The sequence below is a fragment of the Haliotis rufescens genome, unplaced genomic scaffold (assembly GCF_023055435.1).
Source record: "Haliotis rufescens isolate VD_foot unplaced genomic scaffold, xgHalRufe1.0.p SCAF_24, whole genome shotgun sequence".
NCBI lineage: Eukaryota > Metazoa > Mollusca > Gastropoda > Lepetellida > Haliotidae > Haliotis > Haliotis rufescens.
This window is the reverse complement of record NW_025963935.1, coordinates 1,830,129-1,855,731: the sequence shown is the minus strand read 5'-3', so window position 1 is coordinate 1,855,731 and position 25,603 is coordinate 1,830,129. Positions and strand designations below refer to the sequence as shown.

At 41.4% G+C, this 25,603-nt stretch overlaps 2 protein-coding genes across 2 annotated transcripts; both read right to left on the bottom strand.

Annotated features, from left to right (window-relative positions):
* Nucleotides 1-2,043: 2,043 nt before the first annotated feature.
* On the bottom strand, nt 2,044-11,751 carry LOC124124271. The gene is made up of 5 exons (XM_046487417.2): nt 11,635-11,751; nt 7,543-7,620; nt 5,433-5,729; nt 3,120-3,419; nt 2,044-2,548 (listed from the first exon to the last, which is right to left on the bottom strand). Exons 1-5 carry the CDS (start codon nt 11,651-11,653, stop codon nt 2,274-2,276), a joined length of 969 nt encoding a protein of 322 aa, XP_046343373.1. The 5' UTR covers nt 11,654-11,751; the 3' UTR covers nt 2,044-2,273.
* Nucleotides 11,752-20,710: 8,959 nt separating this feature from the next.
* LOC124124262 (extensin-like) lies at nt 20,711-21,502 on the bottom strand. The gene has a single exon (XM_046487406.2). It carries the CDS (start codon nt 21,500-21,502, stop codon nt 20,711-20,713), a length of 792 nt encoding a protein of 263 aa, XP_046343362.2.
* Nucleotides 21,503-25,603: the final 4,101 nt, after the last annotated feature.

Genomic DNA, 25,603 nt, shown 5'->3' with positions numbered 1-25,603 from the left:
ATGGGGCCTTTTCGTCCCCAGGAATACCCACAGTGGAGACTTCAATGGGGATAGGGTGTACACAATGTGCTGCCTGGTAGATTGTGTGTCATCAGACCGGACAACGTTGGTCTTTGACTGATTGTGGCGTAAAACACACTTATTCATTTACTTATATCGGAAATTGAATGTTCATCTTAATTGTTATGTTGAACATGTAATATATTTTTAAAGAAATAAAACAGTGACATAATAACTACAACTTAATGTGAGTAGCTCTATTGGAATGAGATGAATAAGTCTTATAAAGTTGTAAGCTTCTTCACAACCGTGTAACTATGAATTGACTTTATTGGGTAATCAAAAAAGAGATAGGACCTAAAATAGCCAGATTTCATACGATTTCACTTGTCCACCATCTTGGATGCAAGGCGAAAACATTTCAGCGCGTTTGAAGCCACTGAGAATGCCCCCTGCAGAGTTGGACGAACATTCTGCGGTGGCGCGGCTGAGTTGACTAGAGGCTATCAGCAGTATTTCCTGTCCAGGTTATTTAGGTTCGTCATTTGTGTGTGTGTGTGTGTGTGTGTGTGTGTGTGTGTGTGTGTGTGTGTGTGTGTGTGTGTGTGTGTGTGTGTGTGCGCGCGCGCGTGCGCGCGTGTGTGTGTGCGTGTTTGCTTTTGTGTGTGTGTGTATGTGTGCGTGTGCGCGCGTGTTTGCTTTTGTGTGTGTGTGTGTGTGTGTGTGTGTGTGTGTGTGTGTGTGCGTTTTTGCGTGCGTGGTTGGGGCGTGGGGGGCGTGGCGTGGGGGTGAGATTGGGGGTATAGATGATAGATTTAGCAACAAGTAAGGTCATCTTGAGTGGGAGGGTATTCGCAAATGGATTAGCATATGAACTATGATTCTCTTTAGGCGGAAAATGAGGATCCACGATGTTCGACCTGGTAGAAGTGTGTTATCAAACCTCACAGCATTGGTTTTTTGACTGACTGTAGCGTCAAAACAAACTCATTCATTTACTTGAACTGAATGTTCATCTTAATTGTTATGGATAGTCACGGAGCCATGATCCAGAGAACAGGGTGTAATTAGATAGAAAAAAAACTAAGTAATAATAGGATTACCAGAAAATCGGGGTTTTACACACAAGCCAATAAACATCGCTCATTAACACCAGAGTAAGTCAGTACAAGATTGAAAACTGCCCCATAATTATGTATGACATGCTTGTCGGGTATTGCTACATATATATGTGAAAACAAAGTTATTAAAATGAAGAGCAAAACTGATGACAGTTACCAATAAACGTGTATAAGTGTTATATCGTCACTGCAAAAATAATGATTGTTAGTCTTTAGTATTAACATTCAAATACGTTATATCTGTATTAGCGATATTGTCTTCGTTCGAACGGTGAGTCAGCGTTAGCCGTACTATCTCGTAGTATAATTGTATTTCTGAAGACATCACGATACAGTTTTTACGATGCATCACGTCTGCACTAGCGCTTGATAACAGCCTTGTGTTTGGGTGTTTCAGTGGTTTAAATCGCTGCTCTTGATATTGTTGATTAAAATTTGATACTATGAACAATATAATGTTATGTGAGAGGTTGACTTTAGAACGGTAACATACTAATAGTATATAGGAAGACATAAACAGAACAATGAGAAGTTCGTCCAGATTAGTGTATAGGAAACATTTAATAATTAAAATAATTACATTCAACAACTCCTCTTTTAAGTCCATTTTCCTGACTGCAAGAACAATCGGCCGGAATACAATGTATAGTTCTTGTCCTTTTCCATATGACTATATAGCATACAATAAGCTATCGGGTCCCGTTTAGATCGGGTTGGGTGGCAGCCTAGATAGCCATAGAATAGTTTCATCTTGGAATCTCCCATATCACTGGGGATCCTCTTCAATTTAAATGGAGTTACTCGTTACGATTCCGAACCTTCACGTGACTGTGTTTGTGAACCATTGTCAAATAGTGGTGACATTAAATCTAGGAAACAATACGCGAAATCGTGCATGCACAGAACGGAAAATTTGGTCAAGGCATTAAGTAATCCGCATGCGCAGAACGATTGATTTCAGCACTTCCGCTAAGCGCTTCGAGTGCAGCGTCAAACGTGGGCCTGTAAACTAACACGCGAGGACTGACCAATGAAATCTGAGAAGTAGAAATACCGGTAGACGCTGTTGCTTGATTGACAATGTCAATCAAGAAAGGGAGGAGCTTAACGGTATCGTTCTCGCCCAGTAAATACCGATGTCAAATAACGACGTTATTTGGACGGAAAAACGATGGTTTGAAAACGTCCAAATAACGTCGTTTTTCCGTCCAATGACCATATACGGAAAAAAACGACGTTTTCGTGTTTGCAGTGATTGTCCATTGTCTGGTTCTCCAGGAGTATATTTGAAACGACACCAGTAGTCAGTGTAAATCCAGCTTGTTGAGAACAGTAGTAGTTCTGGATGTCAGCTGTCAGAGTGAGATTAGTGCCAGGTTCCAATGCGTTGGTGTTCGTGTCACTGCTGATGTTGCACTGTGGCGGTGCTGGTTGAAACAAATAGATAGATGAAATGAGATATTAGTTTCCTGAGGATCATGTATAAAAGTAGAAAGAACAAAATACTTTGACAATGCACACACAAATATTGGTTCAAATAACATGAAATGAGATGTTATGCAATCAGTGTATAAATATGAAACATAATTATCCTTAGTAGTTCGTTATTAGAGATATATATATATTGTGCTGCCTGGCCTGGCCATGTGTAACTTGCAAAACAAGATTTCTTCCCCTAGCTTTGGTAGGATTCGAAGATCAATGGTTTGAATCCCAGATAAGTCTCTTGTGATCAGTGGTTTGTTGGTACCACACCCGTGCTCGCAGGTTGCACCCAATTGGTAAGCGGCTCACACTTAAACAAGGTGTAAAGGCAAACTCGCTGACTCAGAAATAATGCGTGATGTACGGTATAACTGACTTGTGTCACTTCACGATTTCCTTCCATACCAGGCTGTTACGCAATGATATAACTGGTATATTGTTAAAAGAAGCTTTAAACAAAACTCGCTCACTCAGATCTTTCTTGTTGTACATTAAAAGGACTTTTCTACCCACTTTTCAGTAGCTTCTGAACACCGTTACAAGTAAGAGTCCAACTTCTGTCACATATGAAGTCCAACGTCACATCACCGAATCGGGTGATATCTACGCTGAAGGTTGTGTTAAGGGTTACGTCTGATACAGCACTGACATTGTGTTTCGTGGTCAACTCTTCAGTCACAGCACCAGTGGTCAGATCAAAGCCCGCCTCCCGAGAACAGTAGTAGCCTGTGATGTCCACTGTTAAAGTCAGCTGTGCTCCAGGTTCCAGGGAGTCGGTGTCCTCGTCACTGCTGATGCCACATTGTGGGACCCCTGGTGGCAGGATAATGTGAAGAAAGAGCTTTAACAACACAAAACTGACATGTTTTTAATGGGAGTGGGTCGTATAATAACAGCATCCATTGATCACGAATACAATTGAAGATTTTAGAGCCATAAGGGCCAATGTCATGTGGAGTCTGTTTTAAAAAAGTGATGAAAACACATAATACTATGCACGTTAATTAACTCTTTTTTCACCGATAAATTGCTAGAAATTAACGTATTCTGACAACAGACATATACATGTTATAAAAAAAGATTCAAAAAGGGAAATAAACTTATGTTTTTAATTTGTGTGAGGGATGAAAGGCCAGTGTCTGTATCTTGACCCTTTTTTACCCTCAGGCATTTGCATGAGATTGATAAACTACTACTAAAAGTAAAAAAGCATGCTATTGAAGTACATTAATGATTTAAACTTATGCCAACTTTGTTGAAATAGTTGTAATATGAAAATGAGGTTCCAAACTTTCAAAATCTCTCTCAGACAACCAGTCTCAACCACACACGGAAATGAGAGCTAAAAGGGCCAAAATCTAACAAAGTGACTTTTGAAACTTGACTTTGGCCCTTTTATAGAATTTTAAGTAGCTATATTTCAAAAACGCATCAATGAAAACATGCAATATTTTTTTCTACAGGTAGACAAGAACTCATAGATACTATTTTGGTCCCTTTTAGCTCTAAGCTCTTCAATTTTTATTCCCAACATACATGTAAGACATATGAGAAACGAAAACACACTAATATCCATACCTCTAACAAACAATATGATGAAATAATGGTCAAGGTGTAATGACGATAAATGTGTGTAAAAATGAATTTCGGGCATGGAGATCAGTATCTCGTGTTTTCACAATGTTGAGCAATGCTGTTGATTAATTTGGATATGGCTGTCCTTGGTCTTGCAAGCCGCAGATATTCTACAAACGCAGGTGCTGCGTCTCTCTGCCAAAGAACATCCTAAAATGCTCTGTCAATCCAATGTCCGTATTCTGTCTCTTGGGGTATATCGGAGACCTGGACACAATGTGGTCTGACATTTCAAATTTTCTGCCGATAAATCTTACGAATGTAGCAACGAGAGGACGCAAAATTCCGTTGGCCAGTCAAATGTCCATTAACAATTTTGTAACCAAATCAGTTTGCTTGTCATGTGTGATACCGCCCCACATCATGAAACTACTAGAGAGCGCCGGGGATGTTGACGGAAGATGCTGATATTCGCCTTCCTGTTATTGTACGGAATTATCTATCTATGACAAGAACAGATTTGAATCTATTGTGTAGTGTTATTAATGTGATAAGACGATTTTTCGTGGTGTCGCATTGAAGGCCGTTTGATGGTACTTGTCCTTCAGGCGAGGAAATACACTTTTTGATTTGCCAAATATTTTCGATTATAATAATATATACGTGTACTTTGAATATTCTAAGAGCGTGTTAGCTCAATTGCATTAGTGATTTGAGCTCCCCTATTAGCGCACACGCTTTGTGCGCTTCTGTGTGCACGTGCATCACACGCTCTTCACGCATGATGTGAAATTTAATTGTGATTAGATGATGCATTCAGATGCATCGCCCACGGTAATGTACGTATGCACATCAATGATAGCTACATTCCAGTCATTCCTTCCCTATATTTATGATGGCAAGTAAGTGATGACCTTAAGCAACAAGGGTAAGCCTGTATGTTTCCCAAGCCTCAAGGTACACACAGTTCCGTGGTTGTTGATAACTTCATAACATCTCTAACTGTGTTACATCTTGGGTAATAAAGACACCGCTCCCATCAAGACCTGAATTAAGAGGTCGTGTAAATAGTTTAATACTTTAGAGATTATAACAAGGCCATATTTGTCCTTGGCGGGGAAAAGTACTAAAACGTTTGCATTATCCTTTTTATTTGTGAGTTTATATTGCTTGATTCATCTCAGTGACTTGGGTTCACGATATCCATTAATTCAACAAATATTTTCCGGACTTCCATGATTTTATACTCACCAGCTGTCGTCAGTTGACACACGTCGACAGGGATGGCACCCACTAAATTCGCATCCACGATCTTCCATGTACCAGCATCTGCCACCCCAACACTGTGTATAGTGAGTGTAGAGTGTGTGTCGTTCATGGTTGCACTGTACCCAGCCACAGGGCTGCAGCTGGGGTTGCAGGTGACGACATACCGGTTATCAGTTGGTCGTGCCCATACAAAGCCTGTATAGTTGCTTCTGTCACCTTCTATTTTGTATTCTGTTCCAAGAAGAGCCACTCCCCCAGGGCAGTCTGTGTCCGTCAGTGCTGTAACGTGGAAGAGAGTTGTACTGTTATCGCTACTACTGCTGTTGTCGGGGCTACTGTTAATCTCACAATATATACATCGCATATACCACGGGGTTCCGGGATAGAAAAGGTTGTCAGGCACGGTGACTTGGTTGATAGCGTGTCATCGTTTCCCGATAGCATGGATCGTTGTACGCAATAACGGTCACTGGATTGTCTGGCCGATTTATCTGTTGGAGTGCGGCCTTAATGAAGGAAAGAAGGAGACCTCACACATAAAAAAAACATATCAAAACGAGATTTGACATCGAATCGGTAATATTACAGCCAGATCGCGATGAGAACAAGTTAGTTATTGTTAAATGCCTGTCGACAAAGAACAGTGAAAGAGTAAGGTTACCACATCGAACAGCTGGCTACCCTTTCGTGGACAATAATAGTATCAATTCATGAAAACAATGAATGTCAACACAAAAACACATTGTAATAGATACCATGAACTTTGAAATGACAAAATACCTGTAGTCATCTTAAATACAGTGATTGAATATAAAATAGCAATTATGTGCAAGCAATACGCTTGTAAAAATAACAAACTTGTGAGAACACATATGAAATCGTCGACTTTAGCCTCAATGTTGTGGAGCAGATGAAGCATTTTGATGTATTTGAACGTGGATTAGGACATATATTGTTCTCCACCCTCGGCGTTTAAAGCAACGAGCTGTGATGGAGGCATCTGTTGATATTACAGTGGTATGTTTTACTGATCCATCTTCCTCATTCGCCAACTGACCGCCTCCATGGTCTAGTGGTAGAGCGTCCGCCAGGAGAGCGCAAGGTCCGGGGTTCGATCCCAGGCTCCGTCATATCAAAATACGTTAAAAGATGGTACTTGTTGTTACCCTTGTTGTTACCCTGAAACTAGGACTGGTCGGCTCGGAGTCAGTATACTGTGTCTGAATGGGGTATTCATGTTAAACTCCGGCATGGTTTCGAGCACTATAAATCGGGATCAGTCCGGACTAGTACAATCAGCCACACACACGTGTGCATGCACGTTGCTATATCAACGGCTAACAGACGAACTATGTATAGAACATATTAAACGTGAATGAGATTCATGTGTCAAAATTTATAACGTGATGCTAACAATCCAATTTACAATACAGCCGTACAATCACTTCAAACAGAGTAACTTCTCCGCACAAGGATTCCATCTGCTCGAAAACAAGTTTCACAATAGCATTCTTCATCACACAGACATACAGGTTAAATACAAAACACGTCCGGGTGGTTTAATGTCACAGTCAGCAATATTCAAATTGAGTGAGTGTGTTCAAATTTTACATCGCAAGGGCAGTATTCCAGCCATATTGCAAAGTGAAAAAGATAGTTATTATTATATAAATAGACATTGAATGATAAATAGAGGTTATCACGCGAGTGTTTGGGGATGGTAATTAAACACAGTTGATTCGTAAGGGTGAATACCAATACGTGGATAGTTTTATTAAGTACTTTGGCAGTCCCGTATTCGTAGCAAAAAGTAAATAAGTAAGCTAATTATGAATATCATTAATACCAACATTTTATCGAGAACTGAACAATAACAGCATGTGGTATCTACAAGGGCTTCTAATGGAATGGAAAACTCAAGAGTGAGTGAGTGAATGTTGTTTCATGTAAACAAAAAATAAACCATTCATATTTTCGAATCAGAGACTTGCACCGAATTTGCTACCATGCTCTTACAAAACTACTGCTCATGCGGTATTGAACCTACTCACCATCTGATCATTGTGAAGGAATACATATAAACTGTGCTTACCATGAGTAAAGCACACCGCAAGGTTAAGCAGAACCAGGATTAGATTTCTTCTATGCATCATTGTCATTGAGACATCCACTGAAAAATGAAATGAGTGAGTGAGTGAGTTCGGTTGAACACTGCTGTGAAGAGTGTTTCAACTATAAGACGGCTTGAGATGGACGACCATGAGTATGACGCTGACAAATCTGGGAGCTTAATCAGGGTGAACCGGGATTCCAACCTATGATTCCAACAATGTATGTGGGCAAGTGGCTGACTGGTAAACAACATGGTTACACTGGCCAAGAAATTATTCAACCATAACCAGCTTTTTCGTCTCCATGCAAATTAACCAAATAGACAGTTAAATAAATGAATTGCTTATCCATTGTTTGATCGTTCTAAAATAGCCATAAATGTTTTTTGCACACCAGATGTGTATAATCTTACGTGCATCCTTGTTTGCTCCAAACTCAAACATATCACCACCTCTGACTAGCCTCGAATATTGTACATAAATCAACTTCTCTTGATATATTTGACCTTGTAAGACACTCGGGTGAGATTCTCTATAAATTATGTGCCTTATCCACTATTTGTTTGTTTAAAAGTAAACTTGTGTTTCTAACAGCTTAAAATATCCTTTTGTCGAGATGGTCAGTCTGTCCTCTAATTGTTGTTATGACTAACATTAATTAATAAATACATGTCAGCTTTACGAGGAACAAGTTCTGGAATATTTACTCCAACGTTTGCCTCAATAAAAATAGGGGTGTCAGAAGCAACACGAAAATGCGTTAAATTTAGATTACTATGGTCATTAGATCAATGACCAAACAAAGAAACAATGGTTTAGTCAGTGATATACAAGCTATAACATGGCACGTACTCTAGGTTAAATGCAACAGCAACATAGAGATTCGTAACGAGGACGCTTGAAGTGACTCACAGTTTTATCAAGCACCTGTCTGAAGTGAAACGTATTATAAATCACGAATTAACAGTTTTACACGCCAACTTCCCTTCTTATCATTGCTAAGTTCACACGCCTTGGGTGCAGGTTGCTGTCCCTGTTGAAATCAATTCCCTGCCTGTGATTGCCAGTCCCTGCATTACCTTTATGAATCTAAACCTAGTAGACCCGTGACTGGCTGGGGTAGAATAGGTCTTCAGCAACCCATGCTTGTCGTCAAAGGCGACTATGCTTGTCGTAAAAAGCGACCAACAGGATCGGGTAGTCAGGCTCGATGACTTGGTTGATGCATGTCATCGATCCCAATGCGTGGATTGATGCTCATGATATTAATCACTGGATTGTCTTGGCCAGATTTTATTAGTTACAGACCGCCGCCATACAGCTGGAATATTGCTGAGAGCGGAGTTAAACAACAAACCAACCAACCAACTAAACTTTGTAGTGTTGTATTGTATTGTGACCCTCGTTCAAGTATTCCAGTTGACGGGGGGACCCCAGAAATGGGCTTCACACATTGTACCTATGATTGGAATCTTCGGCGTGACGAGCAAACACTTTAACCAACAGGCTACCCGATTGCTCCGTTTACTTTGGAGCGTGCTGTAGTTGTTGAAATAGTTGTAGTTTGTTTGTTTGACTTTAGATGTACCGAGGCTTTTAGTAATAGGATATTCTGGTTATTTTCTGGCGTTGTATATTTACTTGAACTGGGTCAATGTTTTTCTTGGTGGAATGTAAGTCCCGGAGTAGCTCAGTAGTATTTATATGGTTTTGTCAATTTATTTAAAACCCATGTCTTAGATACCAGTATCAATCTCGATATGATATTATGGCATATGCACAGACGTAAATACATGACTAAATGTAAGGCACATAATTTTTTTATTGCATGAACTCAAACAAGATTTGCGTGTGAGTACTCACCTGGATGTATAAATCTCCTTATCATAAACACTTATTGCAGCTGTTGTGAAGAGATAATTTGTAAACGCTAAATGGGACATAATTACGTTAACAATGATAAGCTGTGACATTGCATCACAAATACGTTAACAATGATAGGCTGTGGCATTGCATCACACATATGATGACAGTGACAGGCTGTGACATTGCATCACAAATACGTTAACAATGATAGGCTGTGACATTGCATCACACATATGATGACAGTGACAGGCTGTGACATTGCATCACAAATACGTTAACAATGATAGGCTGTGACATTGCATCACACATATGATGACAGTGACAGGCTGTGACATTGCATCACAAATACGTTAACAATGATAGGCTGTGACATTGCATCACACATATGATGACAGTGACAGGCTGTGACATTGCATCACAAATACATTAACAATGATAGGCTGTGACATTGCATCACACATATGATGACAGTGACAGGCTGTGACATTGCATCACAAATACGTTGACAATGACAGGCTGTGACATTGCATCACAAATACGTTAACAATGATAGGCTGTGACATTGCATTCCAAATACGTTGACAATGATAGGCTGTGACATTGCATTACAAATACGTTGACAATGACAGGCTGTGACATTGCATCACAAATACGTTAACAATGATAGGCTGTGACATTGCATTCCAAATACGTTGACAATGAAAGGCTGTGACATTGCATTACAAATACGTTGACAATGACAGGCTGTGACATTGCATTACAAATACGATGACAATGACAGGCTGTGACATTGCATTACAAATACGTTGACAATGACAGACTGTGCGACTGCATTACAAATACGATGACAGTGACAGGCTGTGACATTGCATTTCAAATACGTTGACATTACGTCAACTCCTGTCCTTGTCACGTTAACGCTGATATTTTCATTACGTCACAAAGGTCTTTTTATTACGTTAACACTGGTCTTTATATCACGTAAGCAATGGTATAGAGTGAGTGAAATCATCATGACATATGTTCTCCATATCAAATTTGAAACATAGGGATAATAATGAGGTGTAATTTGAGTTTAGATAAATTGATAAAAAGTCAGCGGCGGTGCATGTGGTGGAAACGCAAAGACACAATTTGCTACTGAAACCATTGCCACGTATGTGCACATGCACATTGTTCTTTACCAGTAGAGCATAATATGATCAGAGCTCTCCTTTGCGTTTTTCTTTGACTTTATTCTCTGACGATGTATCCCATGTTGCTAGTTTTTGCTCGTCAGTTGTCAACTGACATCACCAGCTTGTACACAGTTTTGGTGGGATTGGGGCCACATATTTCCACTGTTTGCTCGTGATATACTGATGTCTTATTCTTGATCACAATTCGCATGAAAAAGGTCACAAAGTCCCTGGATTTGTTTCGTTGGGTCACCTTCTAATCCAGTGTCAACATGACGGACACCTTGCAAAATGTAGGATGGTCATCCCTTTGCGTGCCTTCTTATATCGCCGGCGCGGTCGGGTAGCATAGTTGTTAAAGCTTTGGCTCGTCACGCAGATGACGTGGGTACAATGTGTGGAGCCCATTTCTGGTGTCCGCCACCGTGATATTGCTAGAATATTGCTAAAATCGGCGTAAAACCATACTCACTCACTCTTATATCTCCATATCTTCCTTTGGTTAAAAGCCCTATTTGGGCAGGTACACAACCACAGCAAATTTCTCAGATTTTTCTGTTTCCGAACTTTCTCTTACACCTGTCAACTTCTCTAGCTGACTTGTTGAAACCAGATGTGGTGATCAGTGAAACCTTGTGTTATGCCATCCAATTTACCCTCGTGGCATGTAGGTACTTTTGGAAATGAATGATTAGCTAATTAATTCCTGCATTGTCTGTATATTACTTGTTTTGTTATTGAAAGTACAATATTCAATGGCTTGTTGTGTTTGCCTTGAAATCCAAACAAAACATTTTCTCTGTTTAAATCAATGGTTCCTTCCACAACATATTTTAGCCAGATGTACAGTCTATACAGTGAGTAGTTTATTCTTAGTGAATGCTTTCTTACTTGTAGAGTTAGCTAAGTGCTGATAACGTTACCTTCTCAAATTCAGAAACTTGTATGACTGATGCCCGTCGATTTTCTTTTAGAACATATTATATTGATCAAACATATTTGTATATTAGATAAAAATAAATAACTCACAAATTGTGTACTCCAACATAAACAATCCGACATCTCTACACTGTGGTCAACCTCACGAGGAAGTGCAGTCAACAGGGAGTTGCTGTCATAAAATAACTCCTCGTGTGACGTTCATTGTCGTCTATAAATAAGTGACCCTTCGGTCCTGTACAACGTGGTGTGCTGCTGTTCATTTGGCCGAGCTCAGAGCTCAGAGTGAGTGAGTGAGTGAGTGAGTGAGTGAGTGAGTGACTGAGTGAGTGAGTGAGTGAGTGAGTGAGTGAGTGAGTGAGTGAGTGTATAAAGTGAAAGAAAACAGTTTGGTTCTGTGACAATACAATGCTGGATAATAATGTGGCGAGATAAACGGAGAACCAGGGTGTACCAATGTTGACATGCATGTATTGCTGACAGCTGCATATGTAGGTCGACAGATTTGGCGGTGGCAGCATAATGTTGAATGCTCCCACACTGGTAGAACAAAACTATAGCAAGACTACTTAATGGTTCAATGCTATTGTCAAGAATTCTTATGTTGTTCCTATAGTGAGCTACAGACACAAGTCGTATAGACTATGAGAGTATTGGACCATGGGATCTGGGCTTCGTTCTTGCTATGTAAATGGTATCATGTATATCATGATTTTACCAGATACGCTGTAAGAAATATATGAAATACTGTCTATCTTTTTCTGCCTTACGTTCCCTCATTTACTGTTTGTTTATGATCATTTCCATTAATGCTTCAAACAATCGACATGATTCCCAAACAGCAGACATATTTGCGTTTTCACCTATTAGTTCAAGAATAAATGAATATTTGATAAAAATACATCTGTTGAAAGATATTTGCATTTCATAACTTGAACGTTTACGAACTAACTTAAGCGTTTAATTTCATCTATTAATCGATTGAGTATTATACGTATCTCACTTCTCCAAATGGACATTTAACCCATGAAGATTCGGTATAGAATAGGTGTTCAGCAACCCATGCTTGTCGTAAGAGCCGACTATGCTTGTCGAAAGAGGCGACTAACGGGATCGGGTGGTCAGGCTGATGGTCAGCACTTGGTTGATGCATGTCATCGGTCCAAATTGCGTGGATTGATGCTCATGATGTCAATCACAGGATTGTCTGGTCCATCATTGTGACATCTTATACAACCCCAGGTGGACAAACAACAGTGATGTCAAATGTCTAGATAAAGCAGATCTCCTGTTGATCAGTCAAATGTCAAAATGAAGCAGACCGATCTTCTTTCAGTTATCAAGTGATATCAAAATGCCCTGCACTATTCTGATTCTATGGTAGACTATGTATTTCGATCACCCAGGCACCCATTAACAAGAAACTGTATATAGAAATGAAAAACAAATATGTCTTAATAAAGTTAACACATATACAGATAATCACGTGTACAATGTGAAACATAATTTGAAATATTCAATAAAAAAAGTGAATCACATTATATCCTTTTGTCGAAGACGCCATTTTGAAGCATGGCTGCAAATAAAATGGAGGCAGCTGTCATCAAGACTTTTTATTCAATTTCAATCGTCAGCCTCATTGTTATCAATCGCCTCTTCTTTAATCACTGCCAGCATGGAGACGCCTTCTTCTGCACCACCATCGCCCCAGACATCATCTACAGATGTCATTTTGCGACAGTATCCAAAAAACATTAGGTTCCCAAAAGCTGAAACACACGATCCCCATTTCAACAACGCCAGTAAGCTGCAAGAGCAACTTGCAGACATGCCAGGTAAATTATGTGTTCAGCTGTTCCATTTCCCAAAGTTTATGCTAAGTTTACAAACACAAGGATATTTAATCTTTGACATTATATCTCAAATGTCTTCTGTTTGGATTGAACATTATAATAACAGTCTTTGCGTTTTAGCCCAATCGTCTAAAGCGTCATTATTCGCTGTTCAGAGTTGAATCCCTTGGACACGCCACAAACCTTAGATTGTGGGTTCGAATCCAGGTTCGCTCCGATTATGTTTCTAGGTTTGTCAGCGCCATACCATGGGTTTCTCCGAAGTGGTAAACGTCTGAGACCTGCATCACTTCAGCCTTTCCTCACACATTTAACTGACACGCTGGGATATAACTGGAATACTGTTAAAAGGGGCGTTAAACCAAACTCACTCACTTTAAAACCAAATCACGGGGCCAAGCAGTGCACTCGTCTATCCCATAGAGATCCCACCACAGCTACCATGCTGCTGGCCCTGCACTTATATAGAAACCACCATACTGGCACCAACAAGATCGTCTGCAACCTGCATCCTTTCCTCCCACATTAAGCAGACACGGCACGTTATAACTGGAATACTGTTAAAAGCGGAGTTAGACCCAATTTACTCACTCACTACCTTGATAGTGACGATATGGCTGAAGCATTGCCAATGTGACTTAAAATTTTAACTCACTCACTGGTTTAAATAAAGCAAATAAACAAAGTGTTTGCCCAAATTGCCAGTCACAGGCACATTTAGATTCCTCAGATATACCATTATTGTATCCATCAAGGTCTATTCACATCATAATTTATCAAACATGTGCTTATTTACCGAACATATGTATTTGTATATTTCAGGCGAGAAACAAAATCAGTTCTTCAAGAGGCCAAAAGGAAAAAGTCAGCTCTATGGAATTTTCGCTGTTCATGGCATTGCTGCAATGCCAAGATCACATCTGACTTTGGCATGACTATTTGACAGATTGACGCTGAGGGTCATGGACAGAAATGTGTATAGCAAGCTAATGAGGAAAATAAACAAGGCCTCTTCAAGAATAGTTGTGTGACCACACTCGTGTCACTAGAAGGGACCACAGTCACTTTCTCAGTACGCATCTCTCGTGTCTAGTGAAAAAGAGTTATGTCGATCGGGAGTAGATTGCCCGTTTAGGAGTAGGGCAGGTCTTGCAGATTCCAGTTGTACAGTGCTTCCGACGACCACCTGATGTAAAACATGGTCCCGTGGTACGTGACGTAATAAAACGCTGTTTACTAAACCTGTGTTATTAGTCAACGGGTTTCTCTTCACGGTTGAGTAATAAATAGAGATTTTCACGCGAGTGTGTTTGGAGATATTAATGCTAATAATATTCTGTATTTGGAATAAACATTGTATCTTCTATCCTTGCCGAGCTAAATACACAGTGTGTATTCCTAATACAGGACATTTACCATCGCCTGACACACAGGCTTGATAACCTCTTTCTCGTATAATGTCATTCTTCAATTCTGTCCTCGAAAACTCTCTTCCCATCTCTCACAAACATTACCGGAACATTGAACGTTTTCCTGGAATGTGCGCAATACTATATAGTACGTCAGGAGGTTAGTGACGTGTCCGTCGGACAGCGACGACAATCAATGTAGTTCCATCTGAAACCTGTTTCTTTTACAGTAGCGTAACAACAAAAAGGCAAATCAACAATTGCCTTCACAAATTGTTTCTCTTTTCCTTTCGTGGGAATCCACTGGTCTGTCCGCCAGAATAACTGCCCTTTATCAAAGGGAAGTTGATCCAACCCTAGTCTATGAAGTGCAACGTTTGTTTAGAGTCTGCACGTCCTGTCATATCGTTACGAAGTGCAGTCAGATGAACACACATCAATTAAACAAAACAAGGTAGCATTTCATACATATTTCGGCCAAATCCAACTGTGTTAATGTGGGGGAAATGTTTCAAGCCGTAGAGGTCTGCAAGGAAAGGTATTGAAACTGATCATGCTGCTGGCGCTAGGCTAGTGTTCTCGCCCAACTGTTTCGCAATTTATATCTCCAAAGTTCCCAAAACGTGTTACAAGCCACAGATAGTCTGAGTAAGACACTGTTATTCAGGATATCAGACTCTTCCTTTGATAATTATAGCAATTATCCCAGTAGTATATCCGGCATCACGATGGTTAATTGTGATTCGATCGCTGAAAGTTCCTACTTGACCTTTGATATTTTCATTACTATCCGCACATGAAGCCAATGGATATCGTTTTTATCCACTGGCTTTATCAGTTGCATTTTTAAGTTTATTTTGCTTTCATGTTATGTTTTGTGCGACCCTCTGAAGATGAATTTTGACATGAATACCACAAAAAACAACAACGTGCGTCCAAAAAGATAACTTGTATTCAGTTGACTCCCTACAAAATATAGGGGAACTGATGAAATGATAGTGAAGGTGTAATGACGATAAATGTCTAAAAATAATTTCGGGCGTGTAGATCAATATCTGGCGTGTCCACCATGTTGGGCGGTACTTGCACGACACCTTGATGGCATACTGTTGATTAACTTGCGTACAGTCGCCCTTGGTATTGCCCTCCATTCCGCCTGAAGAGCTACCCCAAGCTGGGCCACGTTGATAGGTGCTTGGTCTCTGTCCTTCAGTCCCGACTTGAGAACATTCCACAGATGCTCTATCCCAGGGGACTTAGCTGGCCAGTCCAATGACCGAATGCCTTCTAGTCGTAGATAATCGGTGACGAACTGTGCACGATCTTGCAGTTCTGACGAAAATTCTTGAGAAAAGGACAACGACAGGTTGCGTTGCAAAATGTCTTATATGGTATCTTAAACAGTATTACCCCCTTGTTGTCAACACCGTATCTATGTTATCCCACTCATATATGTAATTGTTGTTACTGTTAATCCTCCACCTACTATATATATTCTGTACCTAGTCCCTCATTCAGTCTTGCTTGACAACGGTATAAGGATCTATACCGAAACGACGCTTTTCACAGTATTGTTATACATAAAAAATTGTCTACCTTGCAAAATGTCGTCAACATCTCGATGGTCGGTCAAATGTCCAGTTCCAAAAAACACAAATCTGTTCCTTTATCATATGTGACACCGCCCCACACCATGACACAACCAGCCCGTACCATTCATACTGCTACTTCCCAAACAGCGTGTTCTTCTATCCGAGTTGGAACCACTTGCGTGCAGCCCGTCCCTGCTTTTGCCTAGTCCACCCCAATCTTTCAGGCGGCCTCACCTCACCTCAAATCACCTCACCTCACCTCACCTCACCTCACCTCACCTCACCTCACCTCACCTCAACTCTCTTGTACCAATAATTCGAAATTTCATTGTGCTTAGATGTTGTGTTTAGATGCAACGCCACGGTTTTGAAAATGTACACCTTAACCATAGCTACATTTAAATCATGAGTTGCTATATTTTTGTCGGTAGTATATACTATACAGGAAACATGCCCTGTCCATGTGGACAAAGGCTTGAAGAAGCAATGAGAAAGGAGAGGAAGAAAGGGATTTGGGTGAGTGTCTCGTCTTCGAGAAAAAAGCATCAGCTTTATTCGTTTGAGTTAATTTAAGACGCTTCTTTGTCAAGCCTCGACTCAAGCTGTTGAAGCATGGGCCGATGAGCTCAGTCGTATACAAAAAGCAGGTGAAGTATGTTGGGCATGAGCATGTTCAGAAATGAGGTGGAAACTCACAGAATTAGACCAAGAAGAGCGAGAGGTAGTCGGTCCCGTGGATCACCAGCAATTGACTTCAACATATCGAGTTAAACCCTTACCTGGTGCCCCGTACGCGGCATTGCATCAATACTGCGGAATCGACGAAGAAATAAAAAAACATTCAAGGAGAAAAGTCGAAGTGATGACCATATTTAGAACAAGTAGATTGTAAAATACTGTGGTGACAAGGCTACATATTTGTCGAAATAGGCTACTGAATGGAGCGGGTGGTCAGACTCACTGACTTGGTTGATTGTGTGTGATCGTATCTCGACAGGCATCGGACGTTCCTCATGCTGTCAATCCCTAGTTTGACAGGTTTTCGTCACATAGTTATGATATTTTAAGTGTGGCGGTAAACAATAAACATACAAACAATGTCCTGTAAGGGGCATAGGGTCCTACAGTCACGAAAGGCGCCGCGATTGGCTGTGCTGCGTTTTGTCCCCTACCATGATCCAAAGATTATGGCAATGGATTCCAGATCCTCTCAGATTATGTTTTTTCAGTGGTCAGCGTCATATGTGTGATCTATGTTGACCGAGAGAAAAAATCGCTATATTTAGGTCGAGATTTTTTATTGAGGTTGAATATACTTTTTAAAAAAATAATGAGCTTTGTGGTTTGGTTTTGTTTGCCCCATGCTCTCGCGTTCTCGTTTCGTATTATCGCTTTTTAGCATCCGAAATGGAATTAACTAACGCGATGTCTCCGCCCAGCCACAATAATGATCATTGGTATAAGGAAAGAACTGATTCACTTCGGGCTTCTCTTCCACATGAGGGGGCACGGGTGGCCCAGTCGTCTAAGGCGCCGCGACTCGCTGTGCAGAGTTGCGTCCCTGGGGCATGCCAGAAACCTATGATGGGGGTTCGAATCCCGGTTCGCCCCGATTATGTTTCTAGGTTTGTCAGCACCATACCCGTACTCGTGGGTTTCACCGAAGTGGTTAACGTCTGAGACCTGCATCACCTCGGGCTTTCCTTCCACATTAAGCTGACACGCCGCGATATAACTGGAATACTGTTAAAAGCGGCGTTAAACCAAACTCACTCACTCACACTCTTCCACATGAAGGTGAATGCATTCATAAAGTTTAAGTACATTTCAAAGACCCGTTAGCTTCCTATATATAAATAATATTTTGCAATAGTTTTTCCTCAACTTCACCTTAGACACGCGGCATATCAAATAGGAGATAAACATACTGTGTTTTCAATGTAGAGCTAGGTTACCTGTAGATTTAACGCCACTAAATTGAATTTGAAACCGAACGTGCAGCGTGAGGTTTCAAATGTTAAATTTAGCGCACACAGTATGTTTATCTCCATTTTACCATGACTAAATAAAACGCGAACTCTTTGGTGTTAGCAAATATACTGAGTGAAGCGGTATGGGTTGAGTTCAGTGTTTTGACTGGGTTATCGATCTGAATTACGGCATCACCGAAAAAAATATGGTGCTGTATATATTCAAGCAGTTTGTGTACACGGTAATACTTCACTCGAACATATGACAGACATTGAAAGCATATAAGCACGGCAACTCGGTAAGCTAACATGAGGTGGGCATCCCTAAAGAAAACAAAGCAAGCTTGGCAAGGCTTTCGCTCTACATCGCGCGTCACCATTATGACGTCATATCGCTCATTGTGAGGCAAAAGATATGACGTCACAGTCGTATATAGAAAAGCGCCAAAATTCCAAGCTCTCTGTTGTCTGCAAAACCTAAATACATTCCCTTTGTTGATTTCTGTCGTGTTTTTCTGCACGAAATGTATTGCCACACATCCTTTGAATGTTGTAGTAACCGCATCCGTCCATTTTATAACCTGTAATTGTAGATATAATTATTTGAATATGCCCACCGACAATGACTGAAAATAGTACTATTCTATGAATATGAATTCTAAATTCGTGGTAGAATACATATTTATCCTGCCCTAACTTATTTACAGCAGGTGCGCTCCCCCCAAACCTGCTCATTGAAACTCCTTGATAACCGTAGAGCTCACATGTACTTCAAACTTGTTAGAACAGGCTACCAGCAGCTTAATCATGGTAGTGAGGGGTGGGTGCTTGTAAGAGGCGACTAACGGGATCGGGTGGTCAGGCTCGCTGACTTGGTAGATGCATATCATCGATCCCAATTGCGTGGATCGATGCTCATGATATCAACGACTGGATTGTCTGGTCCAGACTCGAATATTTACAGACCGCCGCCGTATAGTTTGAATATTGCTGAGTGCGGCGTTAAACAAAAAAGGTTGGAGGTGACTATATATGGGTGTGGATTGACTTGGCTGATTGCGTTTCATCGCACCCCGATGGCATAGCATATGTTTTCACTCTCTGATTATTTAAAGATTTGATAGAGTTGGAATACGGTGTAAACAAACGAACATACATGTAGCCACACCATGCCCCCTGTTTAATACAGCTTGAATATTGCCGAATGCAGTGTGAACAAACGAATACAGCCAGGCTGTCCCCTCCTTGATAGAGGTGGAATATTACTGACAGCTGTGTTAACAAACAGACACAACTGCACCTTGTCCCTTTGTGATGCTTGATCAAACAAACATATCTAGTTCACATCACCCTCTATTATCCAGTGTCATATGCCCCCTTTCTGTTATAATTATACAGCTTCCTTATGAGCCCCAAATTACGAAAGCCTCATGGTGCCACTTTGGTGCCAGTTCTTTTTTTGGTTATAATCAAAATTTCTTGTTATTTCAATTATTTTCTCTCGGTACTTCGATTGGTTTCTCGTAACTGCAATTAGTTTTTCGTTTTTCAGTTTTATTTCAAGAACGCGAAATTTCTATTTACAAAACAACAACTTGATTGGGCTTTCGCACGACGAGGCTTTCATACCAAATAGCCTTCCAAGCAAATACCAAGTGACGGTTAACGAACACAGCTTGCTACAGGTGAAAAACATTTGAACGCGACGCTACCGCTGTCGCTATCTTACTGTAAATTATGACATACTTTGGTGCCAGTTTTTGTTTCTATCATCAAACTGTTTTATTATTTCAACTATTTTCTCGATATTTCGACATTTGATTAGCTTCTCGTAATTGTAATTAGTTTCATTATTTCTAGTTTATTTCAAGAAGGTGAAATTTCGATTTAAAAGAAACCAAACTTTTGAGTTTCGCACTACTTGGCTTTCGAACTTAAAAGCATTCCAAGCAAATACTCCGTTTTGAGTTGGAGATATGAATGAGTGTGTATGGTTTTACGCCGCTATTAGCAATATTCCAGTGATATTACGACGGGGGACACCAGAAATGGTCTTCAAACATTGTACCCATGTCGTGTACCCACCCGTGATGACCGAACGCTTCAACCACTAGGCTACTCGACCGCCCCTGGAGATATCAGCGACGGTAAACGAACAAACATCAAGTTAACATGACACAGCTCGATACAGCTGAAATACATTTGAACGAGGCGCTACCACTGTCGCTATCTCACGGTAAGTTATGACATAGTGTTCTTCATGACAGCTTCATCCCAGACAAAGCGGCATATTCATGCAGTTTTAGTATGTACGAGAACAACTCCCTTCTCAAACAACATACTTACATTTTGATTCGCTGAATATGGCTTATATGGCGTGGACGTCGGTCTGTTGGGCGTGGACGTCGGTCTGTTGGGCGTGGACGTCGGTCTGTTGGGCGTGGACGTCGGTCGCTGGGCGTGGACGTCGGTCTGTTGGGCGTGGACGTCGGTCTGCTGGGCGTGGACGTCGGTCTGTTTGGCGTGGACGTCGATCTGTTGGGCGTGGACGTCGGTCTGTTGGGCGTGGACGTCGGTCTGCTGGGCGTGGACGTCGGTCTGTTGGGCGTGGACGTCGGTCTGCTGGGCGTGGACGTCGGTCTGCTGGGCTTGGACGTCGGTCTGCTGGGCGTGGACGTCGCTCTGTTGGGAGTGGACGTCGGTCTGTTGGGGGTGGACGTCGGTCTGTTGGGGGTGGACGTCGGTCTGCTGGGCGTGGACGTCGGTCTGTTGGGCGTGGACGTCGGTCTGCTGGGCGTGGACGTCGGTCTGTTGGGCGTGGACGTCGGTCTGTTGGGGGTGGACGTCGGTCTGCTGGGCGTGGACGTCGATCTGTTGGGCGTGGACGTCGGTCTGTTGGGCGTGGACGTCGGTCTGCTGGGCGTGGACGTCGGTCTGTTGGGCGTGGACGTCGGTCTGCTGGGCGTGGACGTCGGTCTGCTGGGCTTGGACGTCGGTCTGCTGGGCGTGGACGTCGCTCTGTTGGGAGTGGACGTCGGTCTGTTGGGGGTGGACGTCGGTCTGTTGGGCATGGACGTCGGTCTGCTGGGCGTGAACGTCGGTCTGCTGGGCGTGGACGTCGGTCTGCTGGGCATGGACGTCGGTCTCTTGGGCGTGGACGTCGGTTTGCTGGGCGTGGACGTCGGTCTGTTGGACGTGGACGTCGGTCTGTTGGGCGTGGACGTCGGTCTGTTGGGGATGGACGTTGTACCATCTAAAAATGAAACTGTCAGTCATGAATGATTGAACAACATAATTAATAGTGATAAAGAGATTGAGTGGAATAGTTTTCTAATATAGCCTATTAGCTATTCTTCAGGCTGATTTACTGATGTATTCACGAGTGATGGAGGAATGTAGAGTGTATCCAAGCCGTGACATACTACCTCAAGCACCGTATGCATTCCCGGTAGATTAGCTCCTTGGTGAACTGTGAGGTATTAACGATAGACTGAGCTTGGACCAGGCAAACAAGTTACTGGTTAATGTATTCGCTGGTAACGCCCATTTCAAGGTTCGATTCCCCATATGGATACAATGCGGGAAGCCGCCATAATATTGCTGGGAAAGTCAAGTAAATCGGTCACGAAAACATTAACAAATATACAGACAATGGTAATAAAGAAATATGTATTCATGTTGCCAAAAGGCTTTGTTCTGTTAAGTGATGTAAAGCGGGATTTAACTTCGCATTCAAGATTTCGGCATTGTGGTAAGAGGCAACTTACGGATAGAGTTGTCAGACTCGCTGAGTTGGTTGAAGCATGTCATCGATCCCAAATGCGTGAATCTATGTTCATGATGTCAATCACTGGATTGCCTCGATTATTAACAGACCACCGTCATAAAGCTGGAATATTGCTGAGTGCGGCGTAAAACAACAAAGAAACAACCAGTTCGTGTTTCAGCCTATTTATGCCGAGCGCCAGGCAGGGTGCCATCTGTTAACGTCATATATTATGACGCTGCCGCATCCTTATTTCCGGGAAGACGAAGAAAATAGAGACGAGCATGCTTGGGTTACATGAAAATTGTGAGAATTGGAGCTTATCTTATTGTACTCAGTGTATAGATACATATAAACACTCACCACTCAACTTGTCAACCCCGGCACAGATAAGAGGTCTGGTGATGCTGTCACACATAAATGTGACGGTGACGTCTCTCCGAAGTGATCAGCTGTGACCGTCAAGGGCTGGGCTAAGACAACGTCAGTGATATTGTCCATTGTCTGGTTCTCCAGGAGTATATCTGTAACGGCACCAGTAGTCAGTGTAAATCCAGCTTGTTGAGAACAGTAGTAGTTTCGGATGTCTACTGTCAGAGTGCCACGTTCCAGGGCGTTGGTGTCCGTGTCGCTGCTGATATTGCACTGTGACAGTGCTGGTTGCAATAAATAGATAGATAAAATGAGATATTAGCCTTTTTCATCAGTGTTTGTTGTAATGGGTGACTAAGACTTTCTCATCAGTATTTGTTGTAATGGGTGACTAAGACTTTCTCATCAGTGTTTGTTGTAATAGATGACTGAAACTTTCTCATCAGTATTTGTTGTAATGGGTGACAAAGACTTTCTCATCAGTATTTGTTGTAATGGGTGACTAAGACTTTCTCATCAGTGTTTGTTGTAATAGATGACTGAAACTTTCTCATCAGTATTTGTTGTAATGGGTGACAAAGACTTTCTCATCAGTATTTGTTGTAATGGGTGACTAAGACTTTCTCATCAGTATTTGTTGTAATGGATGACAAAGACTTTCTCATCAGTGTGTGTTGTAATGGGTGACTAAGACTTTCTCCCCAGTATTTGTTGTAATCGATCTTATATGTGTATGTTCATCTCCTGAGTTTCATAAATGTCCATAGGCTGTGTCGTTATTCCAAGCTTTTTGTCCGTCGGGAATGTGTCTGAGTTGTAGAGGTCATAAAGTGCTGTTTCAACAATAACTTGCAAATCATAAACTGAGGCGATTTTTCACAAATTCATGGACTTGTATAACTGATTTCTGTCGAGGGTGTTAATATTCATATTATGTTAATCCAACATGTTTATATATTTGGAAAAGAGAAATAACTCACCTAGTTTGTACTCCAACATACACCACCCAATACCTCCTTCACTGCAAAAGAACCCGAGTCATCTGTCGTAGTTTTCACGAGTAAGTGTACTCCTGCAGTCGCGTCCTATCATAAAGTGACCAATCATGTGAGATACACTACTGACCAAACAGAAGTTGCCCTTCAGTCCCCTGGACCATGTTTTCCGCTACATATTTGGCAGATGGTTATGGTGGACGAAAGGCGTGGCATGCAAATGGCCTTAAATACTTTAGTTTTATTGTGTTTTTTTTTGTTTAGTTAATGACTGCTAACAAGTATGGCTGAAAACACGTGCTGTATTATGGCCAGTTTCCCGTGAAATAACACTTTTGCCACTATAGTGCTGTGCACATGATTTTGATCGTTTCACCTGCACAAAAACGGGTGTTATCTGAAGACAATACGTGGCCATTACTGTATAAATACACAATAAGGGCCCACAATGACACCTGGTCAAAATGTTAAAAAATTTAGGATTGTGAAGTTTTTAATTTGGTTCAGTACATTTTAGTGTAAGTTTTTAGTCATCAGTATCAATGCAAAGTGTTCTTAATATATTTGTGTATACCGCATAAGGCAAACTGGGTTCTTTCTTAGGGCAGTTACAACAAACCGGAGTTTAATTTCACTTTCCTTCGTTTACGTCTCTCCATGGTATTATTGTCCTTGCGAATTATGCACGGCATATCTGATGTGGGAGGAAAGCCCGAAGTCATGCAGGTCTCAGACGTTTCTGTAGCTATCAGTGAGTGAGTGAGTGATTTTAACGCCGCTTGTAACAGTATTCCAGTTATATACTTCCTGCCCGAAGTCATGCAGGTCTCAGACGTTTCTGTAGCTCTCAGTGAGTGAGTGAGTGAGTTAAACGCCGCTTTTAACAGTATTCCAGTTATATACTTCCTGCCTGAAGTCATGCAGGTCTCAGACGTTTGTGTAGCTATCAGTGAGTGAGTGAGTGACTTTAACACCGCTTTTAACAGTATTCCAGTTATATACTTCCTGCCCGAAGTCATGCAGGTCTCAGACGTTTCTGTAGCTATCAGTGAGTGAGTGAGTGAGTTAAACGCCGCTTTTAACAGTATTCCAGTTATATACTTCCTGCCTGAAGTGATGCAGGTCTCAGACGTTTATCACTTCGGTGAAACCAACGAGCACGGGTATGGTGCTGACAAAACTAGAAACCTAATCGGGGCGAACCGGGCTTCGAACCAACAATCATTGGTTTCTGGCGTGCCCAAGGGCCGCAACTCTTCACAGCAGATCAAGGCGTCTTAGACGACTGGGCCACCTGGGCCCCATTTCCATTAATGCTTCACTCATAAGACATTAATTACCAAACGGTTGTTATATTTTCATTTTCGCCCATTTGTTCAAGATTAAATATATCTTTGATGAAAATACACCTATTGCCCTCAAATCGACTGTGGTGTTATCTTCTTTTCAAACTGAATATCTTTGTACTGAAAACATCTTCTCTGAAATTGCCAGACAGATGAAGTTTGGTTGTTGCATGTATGCTCTTTCTGAGGATGATTTATATTAAATGTCAATTCTGGCAACAACATTTGTCAAGTTTCCTCATATTTGTTGTCAACGAATAAAAGTTGTAGCAGGGTCACTCGGGGTATATGGGGTTTTGTGCATCCTGCGTTATTTCAAAATATAACCTCTTCATCACTTCCTCGTCTCTTTATCACTCCCTCATTTCTTCGTTACTCCCTCATCTCTTATCACTTCCTCGGGATGATAAACTGGATTATATTCATCGAAAGTATACACAAATCACTAGCTTATTTCTATGTCTTATTTCTGTACTATTTCACTAACAGCAGAGCCATGAAATTACCATTGTATGCATGTAGATGAGGAGTATGTATTAGTATGAATTTACAAATTCTGAGCCTCTCATGGAAAGACCGGTCTGGTACAAGCAGCCACACACACAGACACACGCACGTGCATGCACGTGCTATACAAGTGCAATTATCTTGGACGCAACGTTAAACCCCATTTTACCTCACCTCACTTTTGTCAGCGATGATGAAGGGATTGTTCCCCTGGAAAAGAACATTTTAGTGTTAACGTAAACGTCGTCA

Bases quoted from the DNA above. Each gene is read 5' to 3' on its own strand.
- LOC124124271 (XM_046487417.2), bottom strand. The intron at 5,730-7,542 runs GTAAGCACAGTT...TCCACGTTACAG, and splicing joins TGCGGTGTGCTTTACTCATG to CACTGACGGACACAGACTGC. The intron at 2,549-3,119 runs GTGGGTAGAAAA...TGTTTCAACCAG, and splicing joins TGTTCAGAAGCTACTGAAAA to CACCGCCACAGTGCAACATC.
- LOC124124262 (XM_046487406.2), bottom strand. From the start codon at position 21,502: ATGCCCAGCAGACCGACGTCCACGCCCAGCAGACCGACGTTCACGCCC.